Source organism: Meriones unguiculatus, chromosome 17 (genome assembly GCF_030254825.1).
Source record: "Meriones unguiculatus strain TT.TT164.6M chromosome 17, Bangor_MerUng_6.1, whole genome shotgun sequence".
Lineage (NCBI taxonomy): Eukaryota > Metazoa > Chordata > Mammalia > Rodentia > Muridae > Meriones > Meriones unguiculatus.
The window spans coordinates 36,666,475-36,688,802 of NC_083364.1; the positions used below are offsets into that span (position 1 = coordinate 36,666,475).

A 22,328-nucleotide genomic window follows, 5' to 3' on the forward strand; every position below is an offset into this window, starting at 1 on the left:
TTATGCTTGGGTGTGCTGCAGCAGTAGAGTTGAGGACTTTCCCCCATCTCCAAAATATTTCTTTTAGCATTTTAAAAGGACAGTTTAATGTCTCCTAAAATACAAACTGTCAGCTTCAACCCGAGTTCTGGCTTTAATCCATAAAAATACTAGCAGCTGACCAGGCCCAGTGACATATACCTCCAGTTTTACTGAAACCAGAGGATCACTTGAGCTTATGAATTCAAGAACAGCCGGGGCACCGTTGCAGGATTCTGTTTCAAAAAAGACATAATAGTGGTTGTATATATGTGTTCAGGGGTGTTCTTTATGAAACTATAAATAGACATATTTAGTTTATGAAATTACAGTGTAGCTACAAATGGAATGTTAGGCAATACTTGGAAAGGAAATCAGTCTCTGTACTGACTGGAAGACGTGTGTCAGCTCTTAACTGAAAGAAGAAAGGTTGGGAGTTGGTAGGCCTAGCTAGTTCGTTTATCTAAAAAGAACAGATGTGCATACGCCAAAACAAAACAAAAGCCCTCTGCAGTGAGCCAGGGGTGGTGAGAATGTCTCTAGTCCCAGTACTTGGAAGGTAGACGTGGGAGGCCCTCAGGTTTGGTTTCAGCCTGGGCTACATAGCAAGACTTACCCCAGTGGGCAAAAACAATCAGGAGACACCACTGCACCCTCACTTCCTGTCCATCCTCATAGGGTGGCTGCTGCCAGCGCCGTGGCTGCTCAGCTCTGAGTAACTCCTTGCCTCTCCAGTTAGGGCCAGAGGAAAGGAATTGCATGTTATATTCTAAGAACAAAGAGTCTCCCCTGAGCTGTCTATGCTGATACCTGTGTGAATCCCAATTACACAATCTAACCGGGCGGTGGCAGTGCACACCTCGAATCTCAGCACTCAGAAGGCAGAGGCAGGCAGATCTCTGTGAGTTTTGAGGCCAGCCTAGTCCACAGAGTGAGTTTGAGGACAGCCAAGGCTACACAGAGAAACCCTGCAGAGATGGCTCAGAGGTTAAGAGCACTGGCTGTTCTTCCAAAGGACCTGAATTCAATGCCCAGCAGTCATGTGGTGGCTCACAGCCATCTTGATGATGCTCCTCAGCTAGCCCGGTCTCTGATCTGCTTTTTCTGCTCACCTGTGCGTGCAGCCCTGCAGGGTCTGCCGAGAGGGTAAGTGGCCCTGTGGAGCAGTGGGTGTGCTCGATCAAGAGGGCGTCCAGGATGCAGACTTTGTTCTTTACGTTGGTGCTCTGGCCACGGAGAGATGCAGCCACGAAAACATCATTTCTTACGCAGCCTATTGTCAGCAGGAGGCAAAAATGGACAGGTAAGCTTACCTCTGAGGCCGCTCCCCAAAATACTCTATGTGAAAGGAAGTTTGCATCTGCTAGGTGACTTCTGGGATTAAGACATGTTATTACATGAAAGAAAGTGAAAATTTTCCCTTGACTTTTTCCTCTTTCTTAGAAAAAAAAATATTGTTTGTATGTACATATGTGTGTCAGAGTATGTGTACCACATGTTTGTAGAGCCCAAGGATGTCAGGAAAGGGCATCAGATTCCTTGAAATTGGAGTCACAGGTAGTTGTGAGCCACCGCTCAAACTAGGGTCTTCTGGAAGAGCAGCCAGTGCTCTAACTGCTGAGCCATCTCTCCAGCCTCTCTTTGCATCTCCCTCCCCCCAAAAAAATCTACTGTTAAGAGAGAGTTTTTGAGGGGTCTGGAGAGATGGCTCCCAGGTTAATTAAGAGCACTGCCTGTTCTTCCAAAGGTCCTGAGTTCAATTCTCAGCAACCACGTGGTGGCTTACAACTATCTAAGATGAGATCTGGTGCCCTCTTCCGGAGTGCAGGCACACATGCAGGCAGAATACTGTATAAATAATATATAAAGAAATATTTTTTAAAGAGATAATTTTTTATTAAAAATACACACACAAGATTGAGAATTTTATCGTCTTGCTAATTCCTCTTTAAGGAAACAATTTGGACATTAAATATTACTACTTTTAACACCTTAAACTGTAAGAATATAAAAATATTCTAGTATTTGTATTACCTACCAATTTAACATCTTACAAGTTAACTCAGTAAAAACTGACTACATATGCAAAGGATTGCCTGTCACATCCCAGAACATTTGTGAAGGGAAATGGTAACTCTAACGTGACTTAAAGTGTTAGAGTGTGAAGTTCAGAAATTAGTGTGTTTAATTCACATGCATTTCATGACCATTGGCTGGCTCTACATATCTGCCAAAGACTTGTTGACTTTACAAAGTTGTTTTTCTTTTCTTTCTTTCTTATATTTATTTATTCATTTATTGTTTGAAATGGGTATTGCTAAGTAGCCCCAGGTTGGCCTTGAACTTAGAGTGATTCTCCTGCCTCAGCTTCTGGATTACAGAAGTATGCTTCCAGTTCCTGAAGGGTATGAGAAGTAAGCCTGTCTCATGAAAGCAGTCAGTCACTATGATGTAATGGTTCCTTCCTCTCACTGCTGTTACAGAGAACCCAACAGAAATAAGTGAAGAGGGCTGGAGAGATGACTGAGTGGTTGTGAGCACATACTGCTTTCCCAAAGGACCCCAGTTCCCAGCACCCACACCAGGCTGACTCACAACTCCGTTTGTGACCCTTTATTTCCAAGGGACCTGATGCCCTCTTCTGGCCTCAGGGAGTACTGCACTCACATGCACAGACCCATACTCTGACACAACTACATCGAATTAGAAAATGTAGGGATAAAGAAATGCCTCAGTGGTTAAGAGCTGTTGCTCTTGCAGAGGACATAGGTTCAGTTCCTAGCACCCACCTGAAGGTTCATAACCATCTTACCTCCAGTTCTAGGAGATCAGATAACTTCTGACCTCTGCAGACACCAGGCACACATGTGGTACACATACATACATACATACATACATACATACATACGTATATACATACATGCAGGCAAAACATTCACACACATAAAAATAAATCTAAAAATAAATAAAAATGAATTTAAAAAGTTAAGGGAAGAGGATTCATTTTCCCTCATAACTTCCAGGCACACTTTATCATCACAGGGAAAGTGTGACAGAGATGAGCTCTAGAGTGGGAGGCAGCTGGTTACACTGCGTTGGCAGTCAGGAAGCAGAGAGAGACATGGTCCATAGCTTAGTGCCACTCACATTGAGGGTGGATTTTCCTTCCTCAGTTAAGCCTCTTTGGAAATACACTCATGCCCGGAAGTGTGTCTCCCAGGTGGTGGTAAGTCCAGTCACAGAGACAGTGAGATGAACTCTTATAAATCCATCCCTTCTCAGTGTGAAACCCAAATGCATCCTCACCTCATTGATGTTGCTTTTGAGGGAAGGTCTTACTTAGGTAGTCCAGGCTAGCCTTGAATTCACTGTGTAGTAAAATAACCTTGAATTCTTAAACCTCCTCCCCATCTCACCTACCAAATAATGAAGTTATAGGGCATATATAGTATGCTAGTATGTCTGACTCAAACATATTGTTTTTAAGCCACAATATAAAAGCTATGTTGAGCTTTATATCTTAGAATCAAGGTGACTTACCCAGATGAGTAGGGGAAAGCTATAAAAATTCCAATCCCAGGTTGACTGAATCTAGGTTAATTAATCCCATTTCTGTGTCTCCTGATGCTGAAAGCGTGCACTGTATCTGCTCATCTTCTGGTAGGAGAATTCAGTATAGGAGCAAGACACATGAGAGCCCTGGATTGGAAGGCGTGTTTCAGTTTTGTTCTGCTCTTTAGTTAGTTGTGGCTTCTTTACTGTCTGGTTCACATTTAATATGAACGAACAGCTAAAAGAATAAATAAATGGTCTATGCACCAATGAATGTGAAACTAATCATGCTTGGGGCAAGGTTTGCTTTCTTCTAGAATGTTGATAAGGAACAGAGGGCATCACAGTATCTTTAGTTCTGCCCGCTCCGCCTACCATTCACGCACATGAGATAGGGTCTCCTGTAGTCCAGCCTGGCCTGGAACCCACTCACTGGATAGCTCAGGGTGGCCTTGAGTTCCTCCTCCTCCTCCCCACTCCCAGGATTAGGAAGCCCCCTGTGCCACACCCAGTCCGTTATTCTGAGTCTGGAATAATGTGTGTGAGTCCCTGCCCACCCCACAAAGAAGGTGAACAAAACAAACTTGTGTGCTTTCCTCCTGGCATGTATAGATTGCAGAAGGAGGCAGATAATAGTTAAATATACCTACAAGGAAGCATTTGGTTTTAAATGTGATACATTAAATGTGTAGCATAGAACAAAAGGAGAGAATTGCAAGGGGTATCATTCAATTTTTTTGGGAAGAAAGACCTTTGAAGAAGTAAAAATTTAGCTTCAGCCTGAGCATTCTTAGGCTTCAGTCAAATAAACAGGTAGGGGACGCTCTGTGGGTGGAGAAGTGCATGTTTGCAGTCTTGGCTGCTTGGAAGGCTAGTTCAGGCAAATTGAAGGTTTGGGGCTAGCCTGTACCTGTATAACTTTTTTTTGAAAGCTTCTTAATATGTTGCCATGAAGCTCACTATGGAGCCTTGAACTCAAAGTGATCCTCCTGCTTCTGCTTCCCAAGTGCTAGAATTACAGGCATGTACTACCATGCCTGGTTTAGCATAGGCAACCTACCAAGACCCTGTATCAAAATGGAAAAAATAAATAAGTGTTGGGAACATAGCTTAGTGGTAGAGTGTTTGTCTAGCATGTGTGAGGCCCCGAGTTGAGCCAGAATAAAGAAAGAAAAAGAGGGGTGGAGGGGGTGAAATTCATCCTACAAAAAAAAGTCCTGTGGACCCGTTGCTGTAAGCCCCTTTAAACAAGGCCTGATGGTACAAGCCTGTGATTCCATCTATCCAGGAGACCAAGGCAGGAGGAACACAAGTTCAAGGCTACCTAGGCAGCAGAGGGACTTTTAGTTCAAGGCCAGCCCAGGAAACTCATTGCAACCTTGTGCTAATCCCACCAGGCGAGAATTAAGACCTCAACCACAATTTTTGAGCCACATTTGAAGCAAGCTTTAGTAAATACTGGCCAGAACGATGGACAGTGCCAAGTCCGTACGGGGATTTTCAGAGAATGGCCACAGACTGTGTTAGTCTCGTGCTTATAACGGCGAAATCCACGGGGCTGAGTGCTTCCCACCTTCATCAAAGCGGGGGCAAGCATAGAGGCTGACATTCTTCCTGCCTAATGGGATCAAGCGCAGCCTGTGCAGTTGAGGCAGCCAACCTTGTTTACAGAAGTGAGAACACGTGGCCTGTTACCTTACATGAGCAACTGCTCAAAGCCTTCCAGGGGGTTATCGTCCTTGAGCAAGTGGGGCTTACAGCTTAGGGGCATTTTTTTTCTTTTGTAGATCTCTTAAGCACAGTAATTTAAATGTAAAAAGAAAAGAGAAAAATAAGAGTCCAGTTGACTGTACAAATGGAGAGAGGACCCTAGGGGTCTACCTCACCATCCCATCATACCCAGTTCCCATCATGCTCTAGAAGAAGCTACAACACCGTAATGAAGCTCATGGGAATGGGCAGGGAGAAGTGGCCCTGAGCACCCTCACATCCGCAGGGAAAGTTCATCACAACACAGGTTTTGGGAACAGCAGAAAGGTTCATTATAAGAATGGATATGGAGCCAGGTGGTGGGGGCACGCACCATTAATCCCAGCACTCGGGAGGCAGAGGCAGGTGGATCTCTGATTTTTGAGGTCAGCCTGGTCTACATAGCCTGTCCAGGACAGCCAAGGCTACACAGAGAAACCCTATCTCAAAAAACAAAAAGAAGAAAAGAAACAGATATGGTTTTATTAACAGGAATGATGCCAGGGAAGGGGTATTTGTTCACCAGACTGCCAGGAAGAACCTTCATGGTATCAGAGATGGACACCCTGGAGTTTGGTGCAGAAGGGTGTGGAGGCAGCAAATGTACAAGCCTTTGGAGCTGCAGTTCAAGGCAGGAACTCCACAGCAGCCCCTAGCAGTTATAGATAAAACAGTGACGTAGGGTCCCTCTGTGCAATTACCAGCAGATTATCAGAACGCTGAGAGTAAGGGAAGAATGAGGGATCTGAGAGTGTTCCCAAGGGCCAGGCCTAACAAGGCTGGTGATAGCACAGGCTTACACACAGAGACCCTGTGAGCATGGATTGTGACGACCAGTTTCCAACCCTCTGTGCAGGCAGAAGTGAAGGAAGGTGCTGGGTAGCAACAGGCCAGTGAGTTACAGTGTTACAGACCGTGGTTCTTCAATGGCTCTGCGGGGTAAAGAGGGTCACCATGACGAGGACCGGAAATGGACAGTTCAGACGAGACCCAGAGTCAGAGCCTTGGTATCAGATGACTTCAGTGACCCACACAGAGGCCCAGAGAACCCTAAACCACGGCGAAGAGCCAAAAGCACCATTCCTGAGATAGAGCGGGGTGGGGCTTGGCCTTGTTACCGGCTTCATCAGAAGGAGAAATGCCCCTGGCCTTACAGCAGTAGGAAACCACAAGAAGACTGACAGCAGCCAGCTCTCCAGCTTGCTGCTTGCCCTGGGCCCAGCTCTCTAGAGCTGCCCACATTGTTCAGCATGGAGTCTTTATTTTTACCTAAAGAGTCTTTTTTTTTTCTTTTTGTTTTGGTAACGACTAGCATGTTTTGGTTCTAAGCCTGGCTATTCTTAGCACTCCTTTAAAAGCCTTTAACTTGGGCTAGAGGGGCGGCCCATTAGTTGAGAGCCCTTACTGCTATGGCAGAGGACCTGAGTTCAGGTCGTAGCCCCCACATTAGGCTGCTCACCAGCGCCTGTAACTCCGTTCTAGGTTATTGAGCACCCTCTTTGGTTTCCAGGGTATCTATATTCACGCCGCATACCCACATACAGGCAGACACATAAACAATCAAAAAGAGTAAAAGACTTTTTAAAAAGGTCTTCAACTTGTTTCATATAGTCAAGTTGAGGTTTTGTGTAAAAATTCACAACTAGATTCCTCCCCACCCGCTCATAAAAAAAGTCAACAAACTGCCAAGTATCTGGCAATAAAGTTGTGAGTCATAAAAGATAATCTTTAAAAAACATAGGAACATAAAGAGGCTGCAGACGTAGACTATGTGGTGGTAGAGGGTTTCCCAGAGCGTGTGAGGCCCAGGGTTCAGAATTGTGGCAGCAGCGGACTAGACTGTGTTGAAAGGCCAAACTCAAGAGAGGGACAGCAAGTTCCTAGTGGGCTGAAGCCTGCAGTGACATACTTAATTTAGAAATCACTGTGGTTAGGTTTGTTTTTTTTTTTTTGAGATGGGGTTTTATTGCTATGTAGCTCAGGATAGTTTCAAATTGTCAGTTTTGCCCAGCTTCCCAGTTCTGGGCTATAGGCACATGGCACCATGTCTGTCCTTTGCTAATGTTTTGATTAATGATATACTTCTTCAAAGTACCCAAGTCCGGTGCTATCAGGAAATAACAGTTTATTACTTAAGTAGGACAAATATTCATTGTAAGTATAATATTTATTATAACAATGAGATCTGTGGTTATTTCCACAGTAAACTGTTAGAGGACACAGTTGGGGTTCCTTCACATTGTCTGTATGCCACAGCTTTGAAAGACAGCCAAATGCACAGTGGTGATTACTCAGGGTGCTGAACGCTTACAAGGCCCCATTCCCCTCCAGAAAAACAGATGTTGCTTTTTCAGGCCATTGGAAAGCAAAATATCTTGAAAGGGAAAAAAAAAAAAAAAAAAAAAAAAACCCAAGAATTAGCTATAAAATTGTATTTGCTAGTAAACAATGTCCTTGAGCTGTCTTTTATAGGGAAATATAGGTTAGCAAATGCTTTAAGTATCACTGGAATATAGTGAAAAGTGTCATGTTTATTTTAACAGGCCGATAGCAGGATATGCTAACCTGTGTCCAAATATGATCTCCACCCAGCCACAAGAGTTTATTGGGATGCTGTCCACAGTGAAACATGAGATCATTCACGCCCTGGTAAACGCTGTTAACTTCTGTCCCTTCCTTCAGGCCTTTGATTTGTTGCATAGTTAGTCACTTTAATACAGGTTTTAAGTGATATGTGAATTCTTAGGTTTGTGTTCAGTAAAACCTGATTATGTGTCTGTCAAGAAGAATTTTTAATGGTCAGGATCGGGGTAGGTTGAGTTTTGCTATCTGGTATGATTTATAATTAAACAATCATTCCCACTGGGTAAGTAAGACTTTTGAAAAGGTGATTAAACTTGTGAAGAGAAGCATCTTGGAGCCAGATAGGATGGCTCGGGCCTGTAAATCTAGCATTTGAGATGCTAAGGCAGGAGGATTGCTGCAAGTTCCAGGCCCTGATTACAAGCATGTGCCGCCATAGCCATCGTGTGCAAGGCTGGCCAGCCACTCTAGCAGCTGAGCTCCATGCAGAGCTGAGTACCCCTGACACGGAAGTGGAGGGACAGGTATGTGTATGTAATGCCAATTTGAGGCTTAGACTTTGAGCTTTTGTAGGTCCTGGTAGAAGTACACTTGATCCCTCTGCTCCCGACATCATTCAGTATTGTTGATAATTTCAATAGCAGCGTTACCTAGCTGCAATTTTTGCACTTTGTAAATTTGGCTGAAGAAGGTAGCCCAAAAATATCCTTTTTGTTGTGTTTATGGTGCCTTAGATAATAACTTTTTCTTACGTTTTCCTCTCTTCAAATCTGATATTTATAAATAAAGGCCACTGATGTGGTAGGGGGTTGGTCCTGCAATTCATTGTGCTAGTTTTATATTTTAAAATTTTTTCCATATTTGGAAATGATATCTAATAGGGTCTCCAACAAGAAAAAAATACCAAAATATCTGTAAAACCACACAGATGAATTAAAAAGTACAAGCCTTCATGCTCTGTAGTGTGTGCCTGGAAGCATTATGAGACATAGCATTGACATACATAGTATTTAGCCTGAAAACAAATTTAAAATATATAAGGTACTTTAGAAAATCTTGTTTAAAAACATTTACATCAGAGGGGGCAGCAGCCCTACCAGGCCACAGAGGAAGACAATGTAGCCATTCCTGATGAGACCTGATAGACTAGGGTCAGAGGGAAGGGGAGGAGGACCTCCCCTATCAGTGGACTGGAGGAGGGGCATGGGAGGAGATGAGGGAGGGAGGGAGGGTGGGAATGGGAGGGGACAAGGGAGAGGGATAAAGCTGGGATATAAAATTAATAAATTTTAATTAATAAAAAAATTAATTAATTTCTAAATGAAGAAGATGAAGGAAAAAAACCATTTATATCGGCCAGGCAGAGGTGGCACATGCCTTTAATCCAAGCAGTCAAAGCAGAGTGGCTCTCTGTGAGTTTGAGGCCAACCTCCTCTATAGAGGGAGTCACAGGACAGCCAGGGATACACAGAGAAACTCAGAGAAATTTGGTCTTGAAAACCAAATAAAAAAAAAAAAAATTACATTGGTGGGCTGGAGAGCTGACCAGCCGAGAACACGAACTGCTCCTTCACAAGATCTGACTTCAGTTGCTAAGACCCATGTGGGGCAGATCACAACTGCCCCTCCCTCTAGCTCCAGGGCACCGAGCACTCTCTTACGGCTCCTGAGAGCTTCCACATATATAGATACATTCTCATTCTCACAGACACATGCTTGTGAATAAAACCAGAAATGCTCTTAAAATGTTGTTGTTCGGAGTTTTAAAGTGTAGCTAAAGCTCCCTTCCTTGCTATTGAGTGGAAGCTGCGGGGCGCTCTTGTGATATCAACAGCGCCTCAGGCGCTACTGTGTCTGCTTGGACTTAGCACCCTCCTGTAAGACGCTTTAACTTCTTTCTTCCAGGGTTTCTCTGCTGGGCTCTTTGCCTTCTACCGTGATCAAGATGGAAACCCCCTGACTTCAAGGTCTGCAGATGGCCTCCCACCTTTCAACTATAGGTATTTACCGTTTTCATTCTCGTTCTTCTCCTTTAGGGCTAGGGCTTTAGACTGAGAACCACAGCATTTGCTGCAGGGAGTGGCAGTGTCTTCATTGCCACCTGACGGAGCTATAGATACTAAGACAATTTCCAGTTTTAGTTTTGTTTTTTCAAGACAGGGTTTCTCTATGTGGCCCTGGCTGTCCTGGAACTCCCTCTGTAGACCAGGCTGGCGTTGAACTCAGAGATCCACCTGCTTCTGCTTCCCAAGTGCTGGGATTAAAGGCGTGCACCACCTCTGCCCAACGATAGTTTTATCATCAACAGCCAAATCATATAAACCATCTCAAAATCTATCCAGACTAGGTTAAATAAACAAATTATAATATGTTCATAAAACTGAAAACTACATAATACTAAAAAACCCACACACACACTATTGGCTGGGGTGTGGATCAGTAGTAGAACACGAGCACGTGAGGTCATAGGTTCAGCACCAGCCAAAAAAAGAAAAACAAAACAAAACAAAACACCACATACCTTTGCTGTATTGCAGAAACGTGGATAGATTTCTCAGGTATAGCGTGAAGCAGACTAAGTCAAATAGCCTGTTTATGTGGAGGTCAGGTGCTGGTGTTCATAAAAGATGAATGGCTTTGCTTTAGGGAACAGTCTGCCGCCTGCTGTAAAGAAGCCACAGGTCGGGCAGTGTCAGGGCTGCTGACTGTTCTGTAGGTTTCTCAGGGTAGTGACATGGGGTAAGCATTAATAATTCATCGGGGCTGGCAAGATGGCTCAGCAGGGATCGCTCACGCCGTACAAGCCTAACGTAACACATAGTACATACATACACACGTGCACACACTAATAAGTAGATCTCCAGTGAAATAGTTCACACTGGTTAGTATGTATTTGTTTGTTTGTAATATTTTTAGAGTAATTATAAAGTACAAAATTCTAAGCAGGAGTGGTGACCTGTAATTTCATCGCCTGGGTGCTGGAGGCAGGAAGCTCAGAAGTTCAAGGCCAGTCGTCAGCTGCACAGTCAGTTCAGGAGAGGCCTACATGAGACCTCACCTCAAAGAACCAAAAGGGGCTGCAGGTGCACAACCAAGAAACAAAACATTGATGCCTAAGTGGATGTTTTTCCTGGACTGTGCTTTTTATTTGTTAGCCTGGTCTTTGAGAAGACTGATGGAAACGGAAATGACGAGGTTAGCATGATCTGTGGAGTGGGAGAATGATGTATGTGAGGACTCAAGGGAAGCTGACGTTTTGTGAACTCTTCCAGCATAAATGGAGATACTGGAGTAATAAATTCAACTGTCAGCTACGCAGAACTGGATTAGGTTCTAGCCCGTTTGGAGAAACCATTTTAGCTGGGCTTGGTGGTTTGTACCTGGAATCCCAGAATGTGTGAGGCCGAGGCAGTAGATGAAGGAGTTCAAGGCCAAACTCTGCTACATTGCAAACTTAAGGCCAGCCTGTACTACACGAGACTCTGTTTGTTTGGTTTAAAAAAATAAAAAATGGACAAAAACGAAAGGGAGGTGAGGAAGAGGGCTAAGAAAAACTGTTAACCCTTGAAGGATTTTGGTTGATTAATGAGCTAAAAACTATTTATTTTCTTGCTGGCTTTGTTTGTTGTGTTTAAACACCATCTTCCAAAGATAAGTAAATAAAAATCAAATGAATGAATGCAGTGACCCCAACCCATGAGTAATAAGAGTACTGAATAGCAGGGTGTCGGGTGGAGGACAAAAGCGATGGCTGGGGCCAGGAGGTCCTGCATAAGCTGATGGCTGATCCAGACAACTTCACTAAGAAGTACAGCATCTGTGGTGGAAGGGCCGAGATGAGCAGAGAGCCAGGTGAGCCAGCATTCACAAAGAACACGGGCTGCCTCAGGCGGCTGCCTAAGGACTGATAACCACTTCCGGGGGAGAGTTGTCTCCCCAGAAATGGCAGCCTTCACTCTAGGAGGCACTGGCTTTCGTCCTGGACTGGCCTTGCCAAGTCCACTCCTGAACAAGGACACAGAACTGAAGTTCCCTTTGTCCATTCACCAGGGCCTCTGAGGAAGTCCGGGTCAGTCTGGCTCCCCAGAATGCGTGTGACCAATTGCCTCACGCTCCTGCTGCCATGACGTTCCCCCCACAGTGGACTGTATCCACCACCGCCGCCACCACACACACACAGCGTTTCCCTGTAGCCCTGGCTGTCCTAGAACTCACTCTGTAAACCAGGCTGGCCTCAAACTCAGAGATCCTCCTGCCTCTGTCTCCCAAGTACTAGGACTAAAGGCGTGCTCCACCATTGCCCAAGCTAACTATATCCATTTTTAAATCACATTCCAAAATAAGGTGTCTCTTAAAAAAAAAAAAAAAAAAACTTCTCTAAATTGGAAGCAGATAAACAGATGCTATAAAAGGAACTGGTTATTCCCCAGAGATATGGCCCAGTAAGACAGGCTAGCCTCGAACTTACATGTAGCTAAGGATGACCTTGACTTCCCTCTGACAGGTGTTTCCCCACAGCTAGTGTACCCGATGCTGAGGACCAAACACAGCTCCAGCACTGTACCGCCAAGCCGCATCCCTCGCCTGGCACTTCAGTTTTGATGTACATGTTTTGGGGTTCTCCTACAAGGCAGAAGGATAGTCATGTCACTATCAACTCTTTACCTCGCATCTCTTTTGTCTGATGTTACCATCGCGGCTACAGCCCTCTTCTGAGAACCTGCTGTGAAGCACAGGTCTTCAATGATTTTGCTTCCCACTTACTTGTGTCCTTGAATCTAAGCAGCATTTTCTTGGGCTTGGATAGTCCAATCATGCATTTTTCAAAACCCCTTTTGCTACTACCATCATGGGATATTGGTTTTCACAGCGGCCTTGAAATTTTAGACAGGGTATGAGAACCCACAGAGCTGGCAGTTCTTCATGAAACTATCCAGCTCCCGTGAATAAATGCTTCTCAGCTTGATGCGGCTCTTCGCTTATTTCCAAGGCTCTGAAAAAATTGAAAATCAACTCTCATTGAATTTGCACCAGAATTTCCAGAGACCTTTACTGTGCCATTTTCCTGAGAATTCGCTAGAATTTAACTTTGTAGATGACTTAAAACAAGAATTTAACCCTTTCCTTAATGGATAACTAGTTTCAGTGCATAGCGATGAAATCATTTTTTCATTAAAATGGCAGTATATTTTTCCAGTTTCCTTTTGTGCGTGGGTCTCACTCTGCTTTGGTTCCTTATCTTTCTTCCTTTCTTTTTTAAACTTCTTGGAAGAAGCCAGGGAAGGCTGGGTATAGCTCAGTGGCAAAGCGCTGCATCTCTGGGAAGTCAAAGTTAATTCATGGTTGTCCCAGCTCAGGATTATTGTGTAAGCTTGAACAAGTCCTTCTATCTCCATAAGCCTCTGCCTCTTTACCTCCAAAAGACTGCTAGAAAACCGTCATGAAGCCTGGCGTGGGGACACACACCTGAAATCCCAGCACTCAGGGAGACAGAGGCAGGGGGAGCTCTGTGAGTCCGAGGCCAGCCTGGTCTACACAGTGAATACCAGGCCAGCTAGGGCTACCCAGTAAGAGCCCAGCTCAAGAAAGAAACTAAAATGCTTATAAGTACATTTCGTGGATATGACACATAAGAAGCTCAAGTATTTTCGTGTCATGCTGACATTCCTAGGCGCTCTTACATTTAAAGTTGTAAGTGGCCAAAAGCCACTGTCTTCTTATTCTGCAATTACAGCCTTGGCTTATACCAGTGGAGTGATAAAGTGGTTCGAAAAGTGGAGAGACTGTGGAACGTGAGAGACGACAAGATAGTCCACCACCCTGTGTATCTCCTAGTGACACCACGTGTTGCTGTGAGTATCACTGACCGTCTCGTCTCCTTTCTCATCACGGCCCTTCTTTACTGGTCACTAGTGTTTGTGAATGTGTACTTAAATTTCAGTCCATAATGGAAAATGTGTGAAGACAGTGTAAGAAAGCAACAAGCCAGGACAGAAGGGAGGAAACAGAATGTTGGAGGAGCATATTGTGGTCCCCACCAAGCCCGCAGCTTTAAGGGATGAGATGAGAGGTGCTTGTGCCTAGGGAAAAGCAACTTTATTCAGTTTTTGGGAGCCAGGAAGTTGGCTTGGAGTATAAAAGTACCTGCCACAGAGCCTGGAGAGATGGCTCAGAGGTTAAGAGCACTGGCTACTCTTCCAGAAGTCCTGAGTTCAATTCCCAGCACCCACATGGTGGCTCACAGCCATCTATAATGAGATCTGGTGCCCTTTTCTGGCGTGCAGGTGTACATGCAGACAGAACACTGTATACATAATAAATAACACATCTTAAAAAAAAAAGGTCCTGCCACACAAACACGAGGATCATCATTCAGGTCCCTAGCACCCCATAGGGGAAAAAAGCCAGGAACAACTGGTGCTTGTCTGTGATCCCAGAATTTGGCGGAAGAGTGGGCAGATCTCTAGAGGTCAGGTGATTGGTCAGCTATGCTAACACGGTGTATTAGCTCCAGTCTCAGTAAGCATGCTTGCAGGCACGTGCACACACACAATAGATAAATAAATAAGTCTGTGTAATTTTAAAAATAAGGTGAGAATGTTCAAGGGCATACCTGACGCTTCTGCCTTGCACATATGTATGCACACATAGGAACGTGTGTAGACATACCACACACAAAGGTATTTGAACAGAAAAGAAAAAGAAGCCATGGCTAGGCTAGAGCAGTGGGTCAGTGGTTAAGAGCACCAGCTGTGTTTGTTTCTTTCTTTGTTTTTTTAAAGATTTATTTATTATGTATACAGTGTTCTACTTGCATGCAGGAAGAGGGCACAAGATCTCATTATAGATGGCTGTGAGCCACCATGTGGGTGCTGGGAATTGAACTCAGGACTTCTGGAAGAACAGCCAGTGTTCTTAACCACTAAGCCATCTCTCCAGCCCCTGTTCGTTTGTTTTTTAAGATTCATTTATTTATGTATTTTATGTGTGTGAGTGCTCTTCATGTACACCTGCGTGCCAGAAAAAGGCATCAGATCACATTATAGATGGTTGTGAGCCACCATGTAGTTGCTGGGAATTGAATTCAGGACCTCTGAAAAGGCAGCCAGTTTTTCTTTTTAGCCCAGAATGTCCTGGAACTTGCTCTGTAGACCAGGCTAGCTTCATACTCACAGAGATCCACCTGCCTCTGCTTTCCAAACGCTGGGATTAAAGATGTGTGCCTCCATACCTGGTTAAATTTTGTATATTCTTATCAAAGAATATGAGGTGAATATGACCAGGGCTCACCCTGGCGTTATGACCCAGGAGTCATGGCCATTTGGAGGAGAGCGTGTCAGTGTTTGAACAGTCCTGAAGTGATAGGCACATAAATGCACCCTTACCTGGTTTGACAGCAGCTTTACATCAGACTACTGGAGAAAACCACCATTGCTGTGATGTTTCTGAGATTTGAAACAGCCCCACACATCATCAAGAAATTTTAAAATACCAAAGTGGAAGATAACAAACTGTACACTAGTGGGATGCAGTTAGTGATGTGAAGACAGCCTTTGGGTTAGGAGGAAATATTTGCGAACCATATATCTACCAAGAAGTTACTATCAAAATACATAAGAATGTAGCTGCAAGAAAACAAAAATCCTACTTAAAAAACAGACAGGAAGACAGATGTCACAGTGTATGCCTGTAATCCTAGCACTCAGGACTCTGAAGCAAAGGATGAAGAGGCTAGCTCAGCCCAGGTTACATAGCATGACCATGGCTCCTAAAAGGAGAATGAAAACAAACAGTAAATAATGCCTGACTTGTTTTTTAGTGCGTGTGTGTTAATTTGTTGTTGTTTGTTTGTCTTTTGAGACAAGGTCTCTCTTTGTAGTCATGCCTGTTTGGAACATGCAGTATAGACCAGGCTGGTCTGGAACTCACAGAGATCCACCTGCCTCTGCCTCCTAAGTACTAGGATTAAAGGGATGCAACACCGTACCCAGCGACATTTAAAAAAAAAAAAAACTGCAAATAGCCAATACATATATAAAATGTTCAACATTACTAAGCATTGGGAAATGATTAAAACTCAGGCTTTAGAGATAGCACAGAGGTTAAGAGCGCTGGCTGCTCTTCCAAAGGTCCTGAGTTCAATTCCCAGCATCCACATGGTGGCTCACAACCATGCAAGATGAGATCTGGTGCCCTCTTCTGGAGTGCAGGCCTACATGCACTGTACATAATAAATAAATCTTTTTTTTTAAACAATTCTAACAAGGTATCTTACATATGTGGCTTTTATCAAAAAGACAGAATGTGAGATGTATTGATTGAAATAGAGAGAAAATATACACTGTTATGAATAAATGCTTCCATTGAGGATAGCTTTTTTTTTTTAAATCATATAGAATTACCACAGGATACAGTAATCCTACTTCCGGATTTTGAGGTAATCCTACTTCTGAGGTTTGAAATCAGTTTGTCAAATGTCTGTACTCGCATATTTGTTCAGCACAAGTCACAATAACCAAGTTATGGGATCTGCCTAAAACTGTCCGCAACACCATTCAGACTTAAAGTGGAGGGAAACTCCTCTGTGATGTCATGAGAGACTCAAGAACATCATGCTGAATGAAGTGGGCTAAGAACACAGGAGGAGCATGCAGTGCTCTCGTGTGATCCGAAACAGTGTGGCCTGGGCGTGTGGGTCTGCTGGTAGAGTGTTTGCTTAGTTACCCAAAGCCCCGGGTTCAGTCCCCACGACTACATAAGGCGGTCATGTGATGCGCACCTGTGTACCCAGTACTCCAGAGGTGAAGGAAAGCCAAGGTCACCCACAGCTACATAACAATGTAGGGACCAGCCTGCAATACAGAAGGCCCTCTTTACGATAAAATAACGGAGCACACAGGGATGGCATAGGGTGGGGGCTACGGATCACAGGGGAAAGCACAGAGGGAATGGTGCAGAATTCCAAACAGGAGGAAGGGCTTTTTTCTTCTTCCAAATCCATTGTTTATCACATCTGTAGTGAATAAATTAATATTGTCTATTTAACAGTTGCTATGGGGCCTAGGAGGGTCAGGGGTTAAAAGCACTGACTGTTCTTCCAGAAGGCCTGAGTTTGCAGCCCACCACCCACATGGCAACTCACAACTGGAATTCCAATGTCAGGGAGTCTGACTTCTTTTTCTGGTCTCCCTAGGTACTGCGTGCACATAACGCACAAACCTGGACTCAGGGCCCCTTAGATACATGTAAAACTGATATTTTTAAGTTGCTAGGGAGCAAATTTTCAATATTCTTTTTGAATGTTTTTAATATATTAATTATACACAATAACAGCCTTTATTGTGACATTGTCACACATGTATGTATTTTGAGCGTATCTCTGCTATGCTCTCTGTAGTTAATAAAGACCTCAACTCCTAGATCCTCTCACCTCTAATGACAAGCATGTGCTACCACACACTGTAAAAAAATGTGTCCCTTATAGTCAGAAAAGTGAAGAATAGTGTTTTCTGTGGTAACCATCATCCATGTAATAAGCTGGAAGTCCCACAATGCCTGTAACTGCAGATCCAAGGGCTCTGACACCCTTTTGCCTCTGTGCATACACACAAATAAATAAATCATTCTTAAAATAAATATTTGGGGGCTGGAGAGATGGCTCAGAGGTTAAGAGCACTGGCTGCTCTTGCAGAGGTCCTGAGTTCAATTCCCCGAAACCACGTGGTGGCTCACAGCGATCTGTAATGAGATCTGGTGCCCTCTTCTGGCCTGCAGGCATTCGTGCAGGCAGAACATTGTATAAATAATGAATAAATAGATCTTTGAAAATTATTTTAAAAATCTTCAAAGAGAGAAAAGTACCAAAGTACTAAGAGAAATAATAATTTCCTTCTTCCTCCTCCTCCTCCTTTTTTGGTTTTTCAAGACAGGGTTTCTCTGTGTGCAATTTTGACTGTCCTGGATCTCACTCTGTAGACCAGGCTGACCTTGAACTCACAGAGATCCACCTGCCTCTGCCTCCCAAGTGCTGGGATTAATGGCGTGCACCACTACTGCCTGGCTAAAATGATAGTTTCTAGCCAAGAAGAATGTGAGAACATCAAAATTTGTACTATGTTAAAAATCATATTTTTAAGAGGTTCTGTCTCATCAAACTAATTCTTTAAGGTCCGCTTTATTATGGCATGTGATCAGGAGTGGCTGTCACCTCACTGTGCTCTCGTGGGTGTTTCTTTAATGACCCTCAGGAGGAAGCTCGGAAACACTTTAACTGCCCGGCCCTGGAAGGGATGGAGCTGGAGAACCAAGGCGGGATGGGCACGGAGCTCAACCACTGGGAGAAGCGCCTGCTCGAGGTCTGTCCAGTCTTGCTCAGTGTGTGTCTCCATGGAAGTCGCTTGTGCATGCGGTAGAGGTCAGGTGAAACCTGCCTTAGTGCTGTAGACCGCATACTTGGAGCTCCTAAGTTTTAAGAGATACATAAGATTGTACATAAACGAAACAGGTCTGTGTTAATGAACATTTAAATGTTTTATTTTTTAAATTGAAATATTTTTAAATATTTTAAATAATAAGTATATTTTTAAATTATTTTTAAGACAATGTCTTATTACTCCAGGCTGGCCTTGAACTTCCTCTGCCTCTCCCTCTGAATGTTGGGATTGCATATGTGCACCACCATGCCAGGCTAAAAACTGTTGCATTTTTGCTTTGTAGTACTGGGAATTGGATTCAGTCGTGTGCATGCTAGGCATTTGTTTTATTTCTGAGATATATCCTAAGTTTTCATATTAAAAAAAAAAAAAGTTATGCTGGGCAGTGGTGGTGCTCGCCTTTAAGCCCAGTGCTAGGGAGGCAGAGGCGGTCAGATCTTTGAGTTCGAGGCCAGCCTGGTCTACAGAGCAAGTCCCAGGACACCCAGGGCTACACAGTGAAGTCCTGTCTCGAACAATAACAAAAATTATGTTATGAGGTAGGCATGGCAGGTGCACACCTCTAGCCCCAGCACCTAGGAGGCAGAGGCAGGTGGATATCTGAGTCTGAAGCTTCTCAGATCTGTGTAATGAGTTGCAGACCACTCAGGGCTCCATAGTGAGAGCCTGTCTCAAAAAAATAAAAATTAAAAAAGAAAGAAAAGAAGAAGAAGAAAAAAAGGATGTAATGACCAACTGCCATGCATGCCTTCCAGAGTGGAGGGCAGCAAATGTTCTTAGTTCAACTGAAAGCTACACTCGCAAGACCTCACCAGGTCATGTCAGACAGTTCCCGTAGAAGGACATACAGCATGCTAGCAAGCAGAATCAGGCGTGTGTGGATGTCAGCAGCGCCTCTGTCCCTCAGCTGCAGTACAGAAACAGGAAACCCCACCTCAGGCAGATGCAAGACTTGGTTTGGCTTAAGAGTGCTGTGACCCAAATAGGAGCTGCTACCGTCTTTGTGGTTCTACTGACTCCTTAAGGGACACACCCAATAGTCATTTTTCACAAGACTCCCAAACTGTGGCTTACAGTGGGTGTTCGTGTTCATTTCAAGAAGTTCCAAGACCAGAAATGCAGCAGTAAGCCTTTTCCCCTTTCATACTGTTGCCAGGTAACATCCCATCTTTATTAGGTCTTAGGGGACTAGAGCCAGAAAGTCAATCCCAGGTCACAGTCAGTTATATGGAAAGACTCTGGAAGTAGAATTAAGACTCTGGAAGTGAATATTTTTTCTTAGAGCTCTGTTTAGACAATCTCAACAAACAGAGCTCATGACTGAAGGTCAGAAGCCTAGGAAGGATGGGTTTCTGCTTGTGCCCGCTGCTCTGATCTAGGTCACCAAAAATGACAGTGATGGACGTTTGTGGAGAGATACCCATGGGAATCTCTGTCTTTGTATTCTCCTTAAGGGATTTTCTTAAGTGATTTCTTAGACTCGATAGAGCAGCCAGAAGTGAAATCCTAGTGTACTTACTAGCAGAAGATCTGAGAACGCCAATTTTATTAGCTTCTTTGCTTCTCTTAAATCAGCCTTGTGTCCCTAAACCATTGTATTAAGGCATCAGGAAAGTACCATAAAACTTTAATCCCAACACCCAGGAGGCTGAGGCAGACAAATTTTTGTGAGTTCAAGGACAGCAGAACAGCCAGGGCTACACAGAGAAGCCCTGTCTCAAAAAACAAACAAAAATATCAGGAAGAACACTGTGATGTAGAGACTGGGAGAGCAGCTAGAGCCGTCCAGCCAGGAGATTGGCTGCCTACAGGGCCATGGAGCCCTTACCAGGACTGTAGGAATCACGCAGTGTAAATTAAACTACTAGACAACGGGATATTTGGCTATAATCCTTCGATCCCCTGGTTCTGGCACGCTTGTTTTGCACAGTAGTATAGGTTTCTGGGATCGCACAGTTGAGAGTTAGGAAAGCATCCTCTTTGCACATCCATATAAACATTCCTCCTGACCCGAAGTGACTTGGGCACCTGTCTTGAGCACTCACTCACTTGACTTTGCTTAGGGAGCGTGAGCTTTTCTCAGCAGTGGCCCCTCACTCCACCTATGCTCACGTGCATTTCATCTTAGTCTTCACGGCTATTGCTAGCACTGCAGGGAAGTCATAAACGATGGAACCTTGAGGCATAGAATAGATCCTGCTTCCTCTAGCACGATATCTTAAAGCTTTTGTATTTGATCATTCTCAAGTAAATCTTTTACCACATGAAACATCTTAAGTATGCATAGGGGTCATGGAGCCATCTTCTAATAAAATTTGTTGGTAATTTTCAGAATGAAGCAATGACTGGTTCTCACACCCAGAACCGAGTCCTCTCTCGAATCACTCTGGCATTAATGGAGGACACTGGGTAAGACGGCTGTGAGAAAATGATATGTTTATAAAATTAAATGAGTAGTAAAAATAGAGCTTAAGAAAATGCTGATCTTTTATTCCAAAGCAAAATGTACTAACTGATTCCTTTTGTGCAATTTGTTCTTAACATAACAGAATGAATATAACAAAAATCTAAGGTACTATGAAGCCATGCTAATATGGAAACTAACCTAGATAATTTTAAATTATTTAATCGAATGAGTGAGCTGTAGATTCCTAGGATTTTTGTTATTGTTTTGTTTTATTTTGTGTTTTGAGACAGAGTCCCACTGTGTAGCCCTTACTGGCCGGCAACTTGGGGTGTAGACCAGCCCGGCCTCAAACTCACAAAGATCCAGCTACCTCTGTCTCTGCCTTCCCACTGCTGGGGTTAAAGCTGGGTGCTACCATTCCCAGCAAATCCCTAGTTGTGAAAGGAGTGGGTTTCTCTGGTAAATAGCGAAATATCCTGTGTAAATAAAACACTTTACGTAACTTTTACTTAACAAAATCTGAGTAATTTTAGTAGAAGCATTATCACCTCTTCTAAAACAGTCTACAAGAAATTTGGAAATAGCATCAAAGTTGAAAACCAGTGATAAAAGTATTATTAAAACCATGAAAATAAACTGGCATGGTGATACCTGCCTGTGATCCCAGCACCCCAGAGGCTGACGCAGAATGACTGTGAGATCCAGCCTAGGCTATACGGTAAGACTTCGCCTCAGAAATTAAAACAAACAAACCACGCACACAGTGAAAATAATTGATGTGGCCTTAACTTTCAATGGGTCAGTGAAGTATGAAGACTTAGGGCTGGAGAGACAGGCGCTCAGCAGTTAAGAGCACTGGCTGCTCTTCCGGAGGATTCACATTTAATTCCCAGTGTCCACACGACAGCTCACAACTGTTTGCAACTCCAGTTCAAGAGGATCTGATACCATCTTCTGGCCTCCTCAGGCCTTAGGCACATGTTATGCACAGACATACATTCAGACAAAGCACCCATACAATTTCAAAAAATTCAAGAAAATTTCAAAAAAAAAAAAAAGGCTAGATTTTTAAAAAATGTTTAAAGTTGTCCTTGTTACAGCCAAGGCAACTTCTGAGAGAAAGGCTTATTTTGGCTTATGTGTTCAGAGGCTTCAAGTCCATGATAGTGGAGCAAAGGAACAGCCGTGAGACACAAAGAGAGTACTGGGCATCCCACCTCAAAGCTGGCCCCCAGTGACCTGCCTCCTCCAACAAGGCCACACCTCCTAACCCTTCCCAAATAGTTTTACCAAATGGGGACCAATTATTGAACTGTATAAGCCTATGGAGCCATTCTCATTGAAACCACCATAGAAGTATAAAGATTTTGAAATATAGAAGTCATGGCTGACCCTGAGAACTGTTTAAAAAAAAAAGAGGGGAATGGGTAGTGGCTTAATGGTAGACCACTTGCCTAGCATACTCAAGGTTCCGTCCCCAGTACAGACGCCCCGCTCAGTAATTATAATGATAATAATAATAAAGAGAATAAGAATTTCTCTTTTCTGTTTAATGAGAGCCAAAAATCTAGGTCAGAAAGGATTTG

The 22,328-nt window shown here is 43.7% G+C and overlaps 1 protein-coding gene across 2 annotated transcripts in view; it reads left to right on the forward strand.

Annotated features, from left to right (window-relative positions):
* The window catches only part of Lmln (leishmanolysin like peptidase), a 57,208-nt gene that overhangs the window by 8,149 nt on the left and 26,731 nt on the right, over window positions 1-22,328 (forward strand). For both annotated transcript variants that reach the window (XR_009586957.1, XM_021651543.2), the window contains exons 6-11: window positions 1,143-1,321; window positions 7,863-7,968; window positions 9,808-9,902; window positions 13,637-13,754; window positions 18,150-18,257; window positions 20,668-20,744. Coding sequence is in view for 1 of the 2 variants with exons in the window: in XM_021651543.2 (XP_021507218.1) it covers window positions 1,143-1,321; window positions 7,863-7,968; window positions 9,808-9,902; window positions 13,637-13,754; window positions 18,150-18,257; window positions 20,668-20,744 (683 nt within the window). In the remaining variant the exon portion in view is untranslated. The remainder of the gene's footprint in view (window positions 1-1,142; window positions 1,322-7,862; window positions 7,969-9,807; window positions 9,903-13,636; window positions 13,755-18,149; window positions 18,258-20,667; window positions 20,745-22,328) is intronic.